Genomic DNA, 15,474 nt, shown 5'->3' on the forward strand with positions numbered 1-15,474 from the left:
CACGTCTGCAAGTGCATATAGTCTATATACTATTGGGTGATATAGTTTTTTGGTGCTTTAAATATCTCCGCAGTTCTGAAAACAATTTAAAAGTGAATTGAAAATTCCAAAATTGTAACAAGATGCGCCTGCAATGGGTGTGAAATACCAAGGAATTCCTGACATCCAGAGCAGACAGTGAATTTTATGTTAAAAAGGCTAATAATATTTTACCTGTCTAGCCAGACATTAAATCAGTCACTGAGAATCCAGATGGAATAATGCTCTCAAAAAGGTAATTATAATTTAGTACAGTACTGTATCCATTTCCAGAACAGTCTACCACATAAATTAAAAGATTAAAGGTAATAGTAGTAAACACAGCAGCACAGAACAAAAACTCCCTCTTGTGGTCACGTCTAAAATGACGGTTAAAATCCCTTTATATAATTTGAAACAATCAGCCCTTTTTTCCTCCTTTATGGAAAAATGCACCACCAGATTAACAGGACATGGAAAAAAAACACTTGTCCGAAAATGGAAAGTTGGTGTAACACATTATGTGACTGCCAATTCTGAACAAGCTGTCAAATCACCACTCTGCTTGCTGAACTTCCACAATGCATAACGCTATGAGAATTATTTTTTTTTAGACAGCCGTGCGCTTGTACCTTCCGGGGTCCGAAGTCATCCAAATTTGACATCATGCAGGTGACGTCAGATCCCGGAAGAGGCTCTCCATCGGCGTTCTACTAAAGGCCAATGACCGCCCTCCTGACTGTATCCTGACCCTGGAGGAGGTATGGAACCGTACAGCGGGACATTGAAAGGTAAATAAAAATGACTTGACAAGATTGAAGGGCTTAATTTATTTTTTTAACCACAAGAGGTAAATTTTTGGTATGGATGGTCCCTCCTCTCTCCCTGACTCCCTCGAGACCCATTGATCTCTCTTTCTCCCCCCCCCCCCCTCGAAAGACATTACATATGTCTAAGTAGCTTGTGGTGTGTACTCTCAAAATATATACTTTTATGGTGGTATTTTTATGCTACAGTAATTTTGCGTTGCCAGTGATGGTGAGTAGTTTACGTTCAGTCATGAAAATTCAGTTGTGAAGAGCCGTACTAATTTGGGGCTTTCGCCCAAATAGTATGAAAGGCTATACATATTTGGAATCAGAGTACTCAATGGACCACAGGTGATAACACATAGTATTCCTTTCCATGATTAAACTGAACTTGTGGGAGGTGCCACCGTAAACTCCAAATTTAGTGCACATTTCTGAGAGCAATTTGAAGACCACTATGTTCAACATTACCAGCCAGACCCTTTTTTTTTTTGTAGAAATGTGTTTTCCATATCAAAATTCCTTGATATGTGTTTTCAGAAAATATATACTTTTATGGGGGGCATTTTTATGCTAGGCGGTAGATACCCAGGGCAATACCATTTTGTATATATGTCCAAGTGAAATGAGTAGGTTTGAGAAATGTTGATGCAAAGTTTGAAGTTCGTAGTCTTGATATTTTTCTCATAAATGTACATTGTTTTTCGAGTAACAGTGAGTAAACACATCGTCAAAATGTTGCAATCATAATAATGGGGTGGGTGAGAGACGAGAGGGGGAGGTAGAGCTTTTGTACATATTCATGTAAAATCCAGAATATAGAGATCGGGAAGGAAATACTAGATGTAAGTGCATACAGTTCTGTTACCACTACACTATGGAGAGGTGCCAGCATGAAGAAACCAAGTGGCTCAGACACCCTGGCTGGGAGAAGTGCATGAAACCTACAGGTAAAACATAAAAAAAAAAAAAAAAAAAGTCTTAGCCCTGGAACATTTACAAAAGAAAAATTCCTTTTTGCCTCAGAACTTCCCATCCAGTTTTTGGGACCTGAAACACAAAAGTGAGCACTACAGTATTGGAGAGTCAAATACATCCTTCTTACAATATTTTCCCCGAGTTCTGCTTCTTTCATTCTGCCCCTCCTGATTGTTTTTTAAATTGCTGCTGTGAGGGAAAAGTACAGGTTTATAATTTCCCAGAAGGGAACAGTTCCTTTTATGAGCACTCTATTAGATGAGCATCATTACTTCAGATTGCAACACTAGCAGAGCTGGAACAGGATTAATAATAATAGTTTGGTTTTTAGTTCCTGTAATCTACCACTAAAAGGAACCTTGAAAAGAAATGGATTAACAATTGATTCACTCTCTCTCACATGTTGCATTTCCCCTTCGGAACAGAAAAGGAAGGGGAAATCTACCCTATTAAGTTATGTTTGGCCATATTTGCTAAAGCACAAAATCACATGGAGGGGCTAAAAATTAGGCATATAATGTGTAGTCTCCTTGTTATTTGGTGACAAGAGGTCTTCCTGAATTTTATCATGTCCGGAATGTATCAGATGTACCATATATACAAAAGGAAAAGAAACAGTAGTACTGTATGTCAAAATAGTATATTATATGAAAAACTAGTACAGTATTGGTCTCACTAACAAACTTGTATAAAAACAAAGGCTCCTTGATAGGTAAAGAGAAGCGGAGGATCTAACTGACATGGTTGGAGCCCTCTGTGTCATCTCCTACGGACTGCGGCCTCCTGTACCTGCCGTCTAAAGATCACCTCCAGTGGCTTCCGGTCACTCGCAGTTGCTTTCTATTCCAACAAGTCTCCACACCCTGCGCGTTTTTCACTGATTGACAAATTCCTAATGAAGCAACCAGAGTTGGAATAGTGTCACGAGGGAGACTCCAGGAGCAGGTAGGACCTCGATGGCCGGAACAGCCGGGGCGGGCAAAGATCATCAGGGTAACAGGCAGGGGTCCAAGGCCAGCGGCAGGAATTGTAGTCTGGGTCTATATTCCTTTTCTGGTACTATATAAAAGAGGTCCACTATGTACAATACCATACTCCTTGAAAAAGCACTATTTGTGTGAAACGTGTAGGAGGGATCACACCTCCTTTTTTGTAATGTTAGACAATAAATATTTTTTTTTTTTATACCACCTGTCTCCCTGTCTTCATTACCGCAGACAGATCTGCGCAGAGCTGAGAGAGTGTAGAGCCCCTTGTGAAACGGTATTGAACAAACTGAGCTATACCAATTCCCAAATCCGGTGCTCTAGAGAACTCCTCAATCAATGAAATTCCTCTAATGAAAAATCAGTAGGAGTAATGTGTGAACATAAAGTCCATATAAAGGCGGTCTCCGTGTATTTGAATTTTAAATGTGAAAAAATGTCCCATTTGCCTTGGTGAGCAAGGGGTGCCTGAAGCCACGTGTGACCGCGACCTGATGCTTCCCCCGTCACCCTCTTGCTGGAAACTCCGATATTCACAATAACAGCAACAACTGGTTAACCATAAAGCACAATGATGTTGAAAGCTGAAAAACTCACAGTACCGCTGGACATTCTCCTTCTGTGCATGGTCCCAGGCGAAGGTAAGTAGAATAGATTCCAAATGAAGGAAAAAATGCTGGTGCACCGCTGGTTCAAAAGAAGAAGGTACTGGGACATAATGACAAAGTTTTAATGAAGGTTAAAAAAAAAACCATGAACAATTGTACCAGTACTAACACTAACGCGTTTCACACGCAGTGTGCTTTATCAAACAGAACCTTCCACATCCCATGTGGAGACAAAGAGGGCTGATCGTACAGTCTAGCAGCAGAAAACAGGAGCACCGAGAGAGAGACAGCTGACGGACAGGATCCCTAAATGGGTCATTGGAATAGTGGTACCAAAAAGACAAAACCTTTGCGAAGTACAGGCCTGCAACACACAGTGACAATATATGAGCTCCAACGGTGTACCGCTACTCTAACTATAGGTCGGACTACCCAGGATTGAGAGGCCTATTAAGTTGACTATAATGCAAACATGTGCAGCGCTTCTGTGAACTGTGATGATAATGTGTATTGTGATTTGTGTGCAGTGATTCTATTTCTAAGGATCACAAGGTTACTGTTATCTGTCTCCTATATATACACATATACATAAATCTGTTATATACATCCAAGTGCAACAGGATAATGCACAAGAGCCAGAACTAACCAACAGTTATTCTTACAATAAAACGTGAAAAACACACGCAATGAAATTATTTACATTGACAAAAGACCAAAAAAGTCCTGCATCCTTGAGAACTCCTGGATTGCCCGAATCCTTCCACCAGATGTAGAAAACAATAGTCCTCCTTGGCACTGGTCTCAGATGAGGGTGCACAACAAACACAAAATACAAAATTGCCTAAAATACCTCATGGTGTCAGATACTGATACAGATCCTCAAAGTGACATCCCTCACCAATATAATTGTATATAGTATTACTAGGTGAAACAAACGTGTATAACAGGTAAAAGTAAGCCTTATATATCAATATTGTGATGGTGAACTATAAACTTTCAATAAATATTGTAATATGATTATCACTCTACAGAGGTGCTGTCAATCAGAGATATAGCTCTTTACGTCTCCCAGTGCTTGTGACTTAAGATGCTCGAAAACCTGTTTTGGTCACTCACATGTATAATGAGGGAGACATGGGGAATGTCCCTTAATGAGGTACTATTTTGCGATTAACTACACAGACATTAAGTCCATTGCATGGAAAAATAGAAAAAAAATAACATACGGATACAAATTTAATTAACAACATCATCATCATCACATTTCTGAAATCTCACTCACGGATTCCCAATTCTTTTGCGCTTTGGTCAGAATATACGAAATCCCTTCTCGTGATAGCCAGGGCTGGAATACCAAAGATGCTGTGTGCTGGTGTGCTTTATATTTTGCTTCTTGTGCACCCGAATCTGAGACCTGCACCAAGGAGGACTATTGTTTTCTATATACATTTAAGTGTTGTGTCCCCTTACTGGCTCCGCGAGAGTGTGGTAGCTAACATAGGTATACAAACTAAGGCTGCGTCCATGGTAATTTCAGCCGTACGGAGGCGCGCTGAGGCTGAGGGAATGCGGATGCTTCCCTGGCCATGGTACGCGCGCCGTCCGTGGGCGTGTCTAGGGGCGTTCCAGTGACGTCACGGAGCTGGTTCATCCTTATTGGGCGAACCGCTCACGTGACCGGCTTATCGCGCCAAGAAATCAGTTTCAACTGATTTCTTGAGCAACACGTGCGTCCTCCCGCACGCACGCCGCATAGACGCGAACACTGACTTTGTGCAGTCTGTTCACTCAGCGTGTGGACGCGTCCGCGCGTTCTGCCATACCTCCACCTCAGCATCAGGCGTACAGTCAGATTTGAGGGGTGAACATACAAATGTGAGTTAGACCAATACTTGTTTTTCTTATAATATAGTATGTTTACATTCTACATTAGATGTCTGTTTCTTTTCATTTTGTATATACATCTGATACTTACCTGACAAGATCAAGATTTGGAAGACCCTGATGACACCAAATAACAAGGGGATTATTCCCTCCCGATATGCCTCGATTCGATTTGTTTCATTTTTATTTATTTTTTTAGATTTCTTGCATCTTATTAACGTTAAAAAAAAACACTACACTGAATAAACTGCATATTTTTTTTTTTTTTTCCCATCTCTTGAGCTATGGGAAAAAAAACCACAGATTTGGGGGGTTTATCGCTTCAGTGTTAGACTAAGGGATTGGTCTTGATCTTCTGCCATTTTTCAGTTGAAAGTCAACGTGTGAGTTTAGATTTTTTGTATGTGCAGTAGTTTCACATCACTAGAAAGCACAAAAACTATCTAAGTGCCTACAGTTGTTTGCTAAAGAGCTCTCCTTTAATTGGTTTCGAGACTTCACATGCTCCACGTTAACCTATTGTTCAATAATGAACCACTGCTCTCTAAATGGACTATGAAATGGATCCCATTTCTTACCCCCTCTCCACAAATTAAGCAAAGAGTACTTTGAATTTTCTATGAACTTTTATCCTGGGGATTTAGTCTTGTTTCTAAAATGGATATATCATTTATAAAAAAAATAATAAGTTACATACTTTGAAACCAGTTAAATTTGTCTTCAAATATTACAGTTCTCTAGAGAGGCTTGGCATGTATTGTTTTGATTTTTTTTTCCTTCAGTGGAAAATTGTTTCACACACACAAAAAAAGTACATTTTGACGTAAATGATACAGTGAAATGTTTAAACACCGAAGCTACTGTATAGATTTAAACGGTTATAAAATGTGTGCCAAAAGCCAATACCTGAACAGACATATCACATCCAGGTTTGGTGAGAGAAATATTAGGTGCCGTTTAAGAAAAATATCTTCCACTACCTAGAAAAATAGTGGGTTACATTTTGTTTTATTATTGTACATTTTCAAGACCCCCTGTGTGAAAATACTACCCGTGGACACATTGCAAAATGAGACAGGGCCTGTCTATACCAAGCTGAAGGTCATACAGACGATATTAACGCAGAGTAATGCTCTGTGCCCCCCGCCCCGGACATATGTACACACACAGGTAATGACAGAGCAGAGCCTCCCCTGGGGAAGGTTTTATCATATTGCATCAAAATTAAGAAAAAACAACTTCTCTTTTTAGAACATAACGATATAGACCTTCACAGCAAAACGGATGTAGAAAATATATACTCAGTGTACCTGAATGTGTAAAGTACAAAATGTAGTCACCGAAATTTAACCCACTCGCTACCAGCAGTTGATCTGTATCCTATTTAGCAAACGCCCTTTGGACTCCACCAATATGTAGGAAGTTTTATTCCACACAGAACAGTTCTTCAAACCCCATTAAACCAAATGTAAATAAATAAATGCCAGGCCCCGGGGATACTTTGCAATGTAGCTGGCAGGTCCTGTGCCCCCCGCCGCAGGGACACACAGGCCTGCATGGGGCATTGCTCAACTGAGGCTCAGGGGGCACAATACGGCGGCGGCGCCGCACTCACTAGTTTGGTGGCCCGGTATGGTCCAGGTCCGATGATGCAGTGCTCCATGTTGCCCGCCGTGTCCTTCCCGGGCCTCTCTCCTCTCTCGGGCCTCTCTCCTCTCTCGGGCCTCTCTCCTCTCTCGGGCCTCTCTCCTCTCCCGGGCCTCTCTCCTCTCCCGGGCCTCTCTCCTCTCTCGGGCCTCTCTCCTCTCTCGGGCCTCTCCCGGGCCTCTCGCCTCTCCCGGGCCTCTCTCCTCCCGTGTCTCCGTCTCCTGGATACGGCCGCAGTCACAGTTTGAATCGTGTACCTGCTGCATGCCGCGCTCTCATTGGGCGGAGGGAGAGCCACGTGACCAGCGCTGTGCGGTGTGGTTAAAGGGGAGGACGAAAGCTTTGTGTGAGAGAGGGGGGGGGAAGCTTTGTGTGAGAGAGGGGGGGTGAAGCTTTGTGTGAGAGGGGGGGGGAAGCTTTGTGTGAGAGGGGGGGGGAAGCTTTGTGTGAGAGAGGGGGGGGAAGCTTTGTGTGAGAGAGGGGGGGGAAGCTTTGTGTGAGAGAGGGGGGGGAAGCTTTGTGTGAGAGAGGGGGGGGGAAGCTTTGTGTGAGAGAGGGGGGGGAAGCTTTGTGTGAGAGAGGGGGGGGAAGCTTTGTGTGAGAGAGGGGGGGGGAAAGCTTTGTGTGAGAGAGGGGGGGGAAGCTTTGTGTGAGAGAGGGGGGGGAAGCTTTGTGTGAGAGAGGGGGGGGAAGCTTTGTGTGAGAGAGGGGGGGGAAGCTTTGTGTGAGAGGGGGGGGGGAAGCTTTGTGGGAGAGGGGGGGGGGAAGCTTTGTGGGAGAGGGGGGGGGGGAAGCTTTGTGGGAGAGGGGGGGGGGGAAGCTTTGTGGGAGAGGGGGGGGGGGAAGCTTTGTGGGAGAGGGGGGGGGGGAAGCTTTGTGGGAGAGGGGGGGGGGAAGCTTTGTGGGAGAGGGGGGGGGGAAGCTTTGTGGGAGAGGGGGGGGAAAGCTTTGTGGGAGAGAGGGGGGGGGAAGCTTTGTGGGAGAGAGGGGGGGGGAAGCTTTGTGTGAGAGAGGGGGGGGGAAGCTTTGTGTGAGAGAGGGGGGGGGAAGCTTTGTGTGAGAGAGGGGGGGGAAGCTTTGTGTGAGAGGGGGGGGGAAGCTTTGTGTGAGAGAGGGGGGGGGAAGCTTTGTGTGAGAGAGGGGGGGGAAGCTTTGTGTGAGAGAGGGGGGGGAAAGCTTTGTGTGAGAGAGGGGGGGGAAGCTTTGTGTGAGAGAGGGGGGGGAAGCTTTGTGTGAGAGAGGGGGGGGGAAGCTTTGTGTGAGAGAGGGGGGGGGAAGCTTTGTGTGAGAGAGGGGGGGGAAGCTTTGTGTGAGAGAGGGGGGGGAAGCTTTGTGTGAGAGAGGGGGGGGAAGCTTTGTGTGAGAGAGGGGGGGGAAGCTTTGTGTGAGAGAGGGGGGGGGAAGCTTTGTGTGAGAGAGGGGGGGGAAGCTTTGTGTGAGAGAGGGGGGGGAAGCTTTGTGGGAGAGGGGGGGGGGAAGCTTTGTGGGAGAGGGGGGGGGGAAGCTTTGTGGGAGAGGGGGGGGGAAGCTTTGTGGGAGAGGGGGGGGGGGAAGCTTTGTGGGAGAGGGGGGGGGAAGCTTTGTGGGAGAGGGGGGGGGAAGCTTTGTGGGAGAGGGGGGGGAAGCTTTGTGGAGAGGGGGGGGGAAAGCTTTGTGGGAGAGAGGGGGGGGGAAGCTTTGTGTGAGAGAGGGGGGGGGAAGCTTTGTGTGAGAGAGGGGGGGGGAAGCTTTGTGTGAGAGAGGGGGGGGGAAGCTTTGTGTGAGAGAGGGGGGGGGGAAGCTTTGTGTGAGAGAGGGGGGGGGAAGCTTTGTGTGAGAGAGGGGGGGGGAAGCTTTGTGTGAGAGGGGGGGGTAGCTTTGTGTGAGAGAGGGGGGGGGAAGCTTTGTGTGAGAGAGGGGGGGGGAAGCTTTGTGTGAGAGAGGGGGGGGAAAGCTTTGTGTGAGAGAGGGGGGGGAAGCTTTGTGTGAGAGAGGGGGGGGGAAGCTTTGTGTGAGAGAGGGGGGGGGAAGCTTTGTGTGAGAGAGGGGGGGGGAAGCTTTGTGTGAGAGAGGGGGGGAAGCTTTGTGTGAGAGAGGGGGGGGAAGCTTTGTGTGAGAGAGGGGGGGGAAGCTTTGTGTGAGAGAGGGGGGGGGAAGCTTTGTGTGAGAGAGGGGGGGGAAGCTTTGTGTGAGAGAGGGGGGGGAAGCTTTGTGTGAGAGAGGGGGGGAAGCTTTGTGTGAGAGAGGGGGGGAAGCTTTGTGTGAGAGGGGGGGGGAAGCTTTGTGTGAGAGAGTGGGGGGGAAGCTTTGTGTGAGAGAGTGGGGGGGGAAGCTTTGTGTGAGAGAGGGGGGGGAAGCTTTGTGTGAGAGAGGGGGGGGGAAGCTTTGTGTGAGAGAGGGGGAGGGGGGAAGCTTTGTGTGAGAGAGGGGGGGAAGCTTGTGTGAGAGAGGGGGGGAAGCTTTGTGTGAGAGAGGGGGGGGAAGCTTTGTGTGAGAGAGGGGGGGGGGAAGCTTTGTGTGAGAGAGGGGGGGGGAAGCTTTGTGAGAGAGAGGGGGGGAAGCTTTGTGAGAGAGAGGGGGGGAAGCTGTGTTGTGGAGAGAGGGGGGGGGAGCTTTGTGTGAGAGAGGGGGGGGAGCTTGTGTGAGAGAGGGGGGGGGAAGCTTTGTGTGAGAGAGGGGGGGGAAGCTTTGTGTGAGAGAGGGGGGGGGAAGCTTTGTGTGAGAGAGGGGGGGAAGCTTTGTGTGAGAGAGGGGGGGGAAGCTTTGTGTGAGAGAGGGGGGGGAAGCTTTGTGTGAGAGAGGGGGGGGAAGCTTTGTGAGAGAGAGGGGGGGAAGCTTTGTGAGAGAGAGGGGGGGAAGCTTTGTGTGAGAGAGGGGGGGGAGCTTTGTGTGAGAGAGGGGGGGGAAGCTTTGTGTGAGAGAGGGGGGGGGAAGCTTTGTGTGAGAGAGGGGGGGGAAGCTTTGTGTGAGCGAGGGGGGGGGAAGCTTTGTGTGAGAGAGGGGGGGAAGCTTGTGTGAGAGAGGGGGAAGCTTTGTGTGAGAGAAGGGGGGGGAAGCTTTGTGTGAGAGAAGGGGGGGGGAAGCTTTGTGTGAGAGAGGGGGGGGGGAAGCTTTGTGTGAGAGAGGGGGGGGAAGCTTTGTGTGAGAGAGGGGGGGGGAAGCTTTGTGTGAGAGAGGGGGGGGGGAAGCTTTGTGTGAGAGAGGGGGGGGTAAGCTTTGTGTGAGAGAGGGGGGGGTAAGCTTTGTGTGAGAGAGGGGGGGGAAGCTTTGTGTGAGAGAGGGGGGGGAAAGCTTTGTGTGAGAGAGGGGGGGAAAGCTTTGTGTGAGAGAGGGGGGGGAAGCTTTGTGTGAGAGAGGGGGGGGGGAAGCTTGTGTGAGAGAGGGGGGGGGAAGCTTGTGTGAGAGAGGGGGGGGAAGCTTTGTGTGAGAGAGGGGGGGGGGGAAAGCTTTGTGTGAGAGAGGGGGGGGAAGCTTTGTGTGAGAGAGGGGGGGGAAGCTTTGTGTGAGAGGGGGGGGAAGCTTTGTGTGAGAGAGGGGGGGGAAGCTTTGTGTGAGAGAGGGGGGGGAAGCTTTGTGTGAGAGAGGGGGGGGAAGCTTTGTGTGAGAGAGGGGGGGGGAGCTTTGTGTGAGAGAGGGGGGGGAAGCTTTGTGTGAGAGAGGGGGGGGAAGCTTTGTGTGAGAGAGGGGGGGGGAAGCTTTGTGTGAGAGAGGGGGGGGAAGCTTTGTGTGAGAGAGGGGGGGGGAAGCTTTGTGTGAGAGAGGGGGGGGGGAAGCTTGTGTTAGAGAGGGGGGGGAAGCTTTGTGTGAGAGAGGGGGGGAAGCTTTGTGTGAGAGAGAGGGGGGAAGCTTTGTGAGAGAGGGGGGGGGAAGCTTTGTGAGAGAGGGGGGGAGCTTTGTGAGAGAGGGGGGGGAGCTTTGTGTGAGAGATGGGGGGGGGAGCTTTGTGTGAGAGAGGGGGGGGAGCTTTGTGTGAGAGAGGGGGGGGGAGCTTTGTGTGAGAGAGGGGGGAAGCTTTGTGTGAGAGAGGGGGGGGGAAGCTTTGTGTGAGAGAGGGGGGGGAAGCTTTGTGTGAGAGAGGGGGGGGAAGCTTTGTGTGAGAGAGGGGGGGGAAGCTTTGTGTGAGAGAGGGGGGGGAAGCTTTGTGTGAGAGAGGGGGGGGAAGCTTTGTGTGAGAGAGGGGGGGGAAGCTTTGTGTGAGAGAGGGGGGGGAAGCTTTGTGTGAGAGAGGGGAGGGGGAAAGGCTTCAGGGGAGAGGGGGGAAATGCTTCGGGGGGAGAGCTCGGGGGGGAGAGGGGAAAAGCTTCGGGGTGAGAGGGGGGAAAGCTTCGGGGGAGAGGGAAATGCTTTGGGGGGAGAGGGGAAGGGGGGGGGGAGAGGGGCTGCGGCGGGGAGGGGAGGAGGGGGGGAGGGGGGGAGAAAGATTGGGGGAGAGTGAGGGGGAAAAGCTTCAGGGGGGAGAGGGGGAAAGCTTCAGGGAGAGGGAGGGGGAAAGCTTCGGGGAGATGGAGGGGGAAAAGCTTTGGGGGGGAGAGGAAGGAAAGCTTTGGGGGGAGAGGAGGGAAAGCTTTGGGGGTAGAGGGGGATAGCTTCGGGAGGAGGAAAAGCTTCGGGGGGGAGAAGCTTCGGGGGGAGAGGGGAAATGCTTTGGGGGGAGAGGGGGAGGGTAAGCTTCAGGGGGAGAGGAAGGGGGAAAAGCTTGGGGGGGAGAGGGAGGGGGAAAAGCTTCAGGGGGGAGAGGGGGAAAAGCTTCAGGGGGAGAGGGGGAAAAGCTTCAGGGGGAGAGGGGAAAAGGTTCGGGGGAGAGAGGTGAAAAGCTTCGGGGGAGAGAGGTGAAAAGCTTCGGGGGCTAGAGGGAGAAAGCTTCGGGGGGCTAGAGGGGGAAAAGCTTCGGAGGAGAGGGGGAAAGCTTCGGGGAGAGGGAGGAGGAAAAGCTTTGGGGAGAGGGGAGGGGGAAAAGCTTCGGGGAGAGGGAGGGGGGAAAAGCTTCGGGGAGAAGGAGGGGGAAACGCTTCAGGGGGGAGAGGGGAAAGGCTTCGGGCTGGATGGGGAAAAGCTTGGGGGGGAGAGGGGGAAAAGCTTCAGGGGGGAGGGTGTGAGAGCTTTGGGGGGGAGGGGGAAGCCTTCGGGGGGGGGAAAGCTTTGGGGGGTAGAGGGAGGAAAGCTTTGGGGGGGAGAGACGGAAAAGCTTCAGGGGGAGAGGGGGAAAAGCTTTGGGGGGGAGAGACGGAAAAGCTTCGGGGGTAGAGGGGGAAAGCTTTGGGGGAGAGGGAGGGGGAAAAGCTTCAGGGGGAGAGGGGGAAAAGCTTCAGGGGGAGAGGGGGAAAAGCTTCGGGGGGAGAGGGGAAAAGCTTCGGGGAAGAGGGGGGAAAGCTTTGGAGGGGAGAGGGGGAAAAGCTTTGGGGGAGATGGGGAAAAGCTTTGGAGGGGGGTGGAGAGGGGGAAAAGCTTTGGGGAGAGGGAGAAAAAGCTGGGGGGGGGGTCGGAAAAGCTTGTGCTGGGGAGGGAGAAAGCTTGTGCTGGGGGAGGGAGAAAGCTTGTGCATGGTGGGGAGAGAGAGGAGAAAGCTTGTGCGTGAGAGGGAGAGAGAGGAGAAAGCTTGTGCTGTGGGGGGGAGAGAGGAGATAGCTTGTGCATTGGGGGGGGGGAGAGGATAAGATTGCTCATAAGGGGAAGAAGAAAGCATGTGCTGTGGGGGGAGAAAGCTTGTTCGTGGGGGGTGAGAGGAGAAAGCTTGTGCGTGGGGGGAGAAAGAGGAGAAATCGTGTGCTGGGCAGGGGAAGGAGCAAGAGAGGAGAGCTTGTGCTGGGGGGGATGGAGAGAGGAGAAAGCTTATGCTGGTGGGGAGAGGAGAAAGCTTGTGCTGGGGGGGAGAGGAGAAAGCTTGGGGCAGGGGAGAGGGAGTAGAAATCTTGGGGCGCGGGAGATGGAGGAGAAAGCGAGAGAGAGAGAGAGAGAGTGAGCAGAAAGCGAGAGAGAGAGAGTGAGCAGAAAGCGAGAGAGAGCGCAAGTGAGCTTATGCTGGGGGAGGCAGAGAGAGAGGAGAAATCTTGTACTGAGGGAGGTGGAGGGAGAGGAGAAAGCTTGTGTTGGGGGAGGCGGAGAGAGAGGAGAAGGCTTTTGCTGGGATGGGAGAAAAAGGAGACAGCTTGGGGGGGGGGGGAGAGAGGCGAAAGCTGGTCAGGGGAGAGAAAATAACTGGTGGGGGAGAGAGAAGAAACCTGGGAGTGGAGAACGAGGAGAAAGCTGGTGGGGAGAGAAAGGAGAGTGTGTTGGGGGGGATGAGAGAAGAAAGCTTGTGCTGGGGGGAGAGAGAAGAGAGCTTGTGCGTTGGGGGAGAGAGGAGAAATCTGGGGGGGGACAGAAAGGGAGGAAGAGAAGAAGGCTTGTGCGTGGGGGGAGAGAAGAGGAAGCTAGTGCTGTGGGGGGGAGAGAGGAAAAAGCTTGTGCATGGGGGTGAGAGAGGAGAAAGCTTGTGCGTGGGGGGGGGAAAGAGGAGAAAATGTGTGCTGGGCAGGGGACAGGAGAAAGCTTGTGCTGTGGGGGAGGAGAGGAGAAAGCTTGTGCATGAGGGGGAGAAGAAAGCATGTACTGTGGGGGCAGAGGGAGAAGAAAGCTTGTGCTATGGGGAGAGAGGAGAAAGCTTGTGCTGGGAGGGGGGAGGAAAAAGCTTGTGCTGAGGGGGACAGAGGAGAAAGTTTGTGCGTGGGGAGGGAGTGAGGAGAAAGCTTGTTCTGGGGGGAGAGAAGAGAGTTTGTGCTGGGGAAGGGAGAGGAGAATGCTTGTGTGTGGGGGGGAAGAGAGGAGAAAGCTTGTGCTGGGGGGAGGGAGAGGAGAAAGCTTGTGCGTGTGGGGGAGGGAGAGGAGAAATCTTGTGCGTGGGGGGAGAGGAGAGCTTGAGCTGGGCAGGGGAGAGAGAGAATAAAGCTTGTGCTATGAGGGAAAGAGAGGAGAGAGCTTTTTCTGGGGGGGAGAGAAGAGAAAGCTTGTGCTGGGGGAGGGAGAGAGGACAAAGCGTGTGCATGGGGGGGAGAGAGGAGTATGCTTGTGTGTATGGGGGGAGAGAGAGGAGAAAGTTTGTGCTGGTGGGGGGGAGAGGGGAAAGCTTGTGCTGGTGGGAGGGAGAGAAAGGAGAAAGCTTGTGCTGGTGGCAGGGAGAGAGGAGAAAGCTTGTCCTGTGGGGGAGGGAGAGAGAGAGGAAAAAGCTTGTGCTGTGGGGTAGTGATTCAATGAGAGTGAATAAAATCTCTGCCAGGTTGGAACCGCCCGGGATCAATCATACTGGACCACGTCTCAGAGAAGAAAAGATCACACAAAGCAGGAGATAACTCATTGCCAAGCGATTAAAAGAAGACTTAGTAAAGTGGGAAAAGGAGCTTGAGCTCTGAGTCCTCTGTAGAAGGGAGGAAGCTAAGCACATCATCGAAAGAGTGCTTGGAAAAAGTCTGCCACAAGCTTCTAAAGTGAGCTGAATACAAGCACATATGGGAAGAGACACTGGCTATCTGCACCTGACACAAGGAAAGCGTAACATGTGTCCTCTTCAACCACAGCCACATATCCAGGACACAAACTGCTAGAAAGGTGCCAGATTGTGGCCCAAAGGCGAACCCCTAAAATACTGGGAGGAGTGAAGGGCACCTGGAGAAAAGGCTCCAGTCCCAGCGTGACCGAGTGTCCACACTCTCCAAACAACCATTCTCATTTCGAGCCACAGTCACCTCTCGAGAGAGTGGTGCGATGGGTTTCAGCCGTAGATAGCCCGAGCTACCCACAAATGGGGGGGAAGTATCTGATGGGGGCCTTAACCCAGTTTATAAAGGCAGCACACCTAGAGCCTGTCTGTAACTGAGTCCAGCAAGGAGCTGGTTAATTGCAGCCAGAGTCAATTAGCCAGTCTCCACCTGGCTCATCAAGCTGGTTTAAAGGTGTGCTGCACAAACTGCCTGGGGTTCTCTAGCCCAGAAGGACTGGGCTGCTAGAGAGATCCCCAGGGAATCAGACCCTTTATTCCAGCGCACAGTGGACCCTGGAACCTGCCAGAGGATGCACCCCACAGACACCTACCCAGACCCAGAGACTTATATAAAGAGCCCCTGTTCACAGATACCTCTTTGGAGTCAGAGATTGGTAAGAGGCCTTGCCTCCCAGCCCTGCAGATAGGGATTGGGAACTGTGAGTTAGCCCTTACAAATGGATAGGTCTGTTTTGTTTATTTTTGCTGACATGAAGCTGTATTGTTTTGAAGCTATGGGCTAAATAAATGCCACTGTTTATTTCCCCAATTTATGTCTCCCTAGTTATACCTCTGCATTCGTCTCCTACCGAGGCCAATAGCAAAGTTATGTTGCTCTGGGGGAGAGACTTGGGCGAAACCTTGGAGATGGAAGATTGGATGGATATTTGTGACACTGTCTCTTATAGCTCAATCTGTGTTGCCAGAAAATAAAATGCTACATAGATGGTATGTTACCCCAGATAGATTTCATAGAATGTAGTCTGACACTCCCCAAGAGTGCTTCAGATCCAGTGGTCAGATTGGTACAATGGCACACGTTTGGTGAGATG

At 50.5% G+C, this 15,474-nt stretch overlaps 1 protein-coding gene across 1 annotated transcript in view; it reads right to left on the reverse strand.

Annotated features, from left to right (window-relative positions):
* LOC142489239 (DEP domain-containing protein 1B-like) overlaps window positions 1-7,191 on the reverse strand; it is a 44,180-nt gene extending 36,989 nt beyond the window's left edge. The window contains exon 1 of the mRNA XM_075589667.1: window positions 6,899-7,191. Within this exon, the coding sequence (XP_075445782.1) occupies window positions 6,899-6,946 (48 nt within the window). The 5' untranslated portion in view covers window positions 6,947-7,191. The remainder of the gene's footprint in view (window positions 1-6,898) is intronic.
* Window positions 7,192-15,474: the final 8,283 nt, after the last annotated feature.

This window comes from Ascaphus truei, chromosome 1 (assembly GCF_040206685.1).
Source record: "Ascaphus truei isolate aAscTru1 chromosome 1, aAscTru1.hap1, whole genome shotgun sequence".
Taxonomy (NCBI): Eukaryota; Metazoa; Chordata; class Amphibia; order Anura; family Ascaphidae; genus Ascaphus; species Ascaphus truei.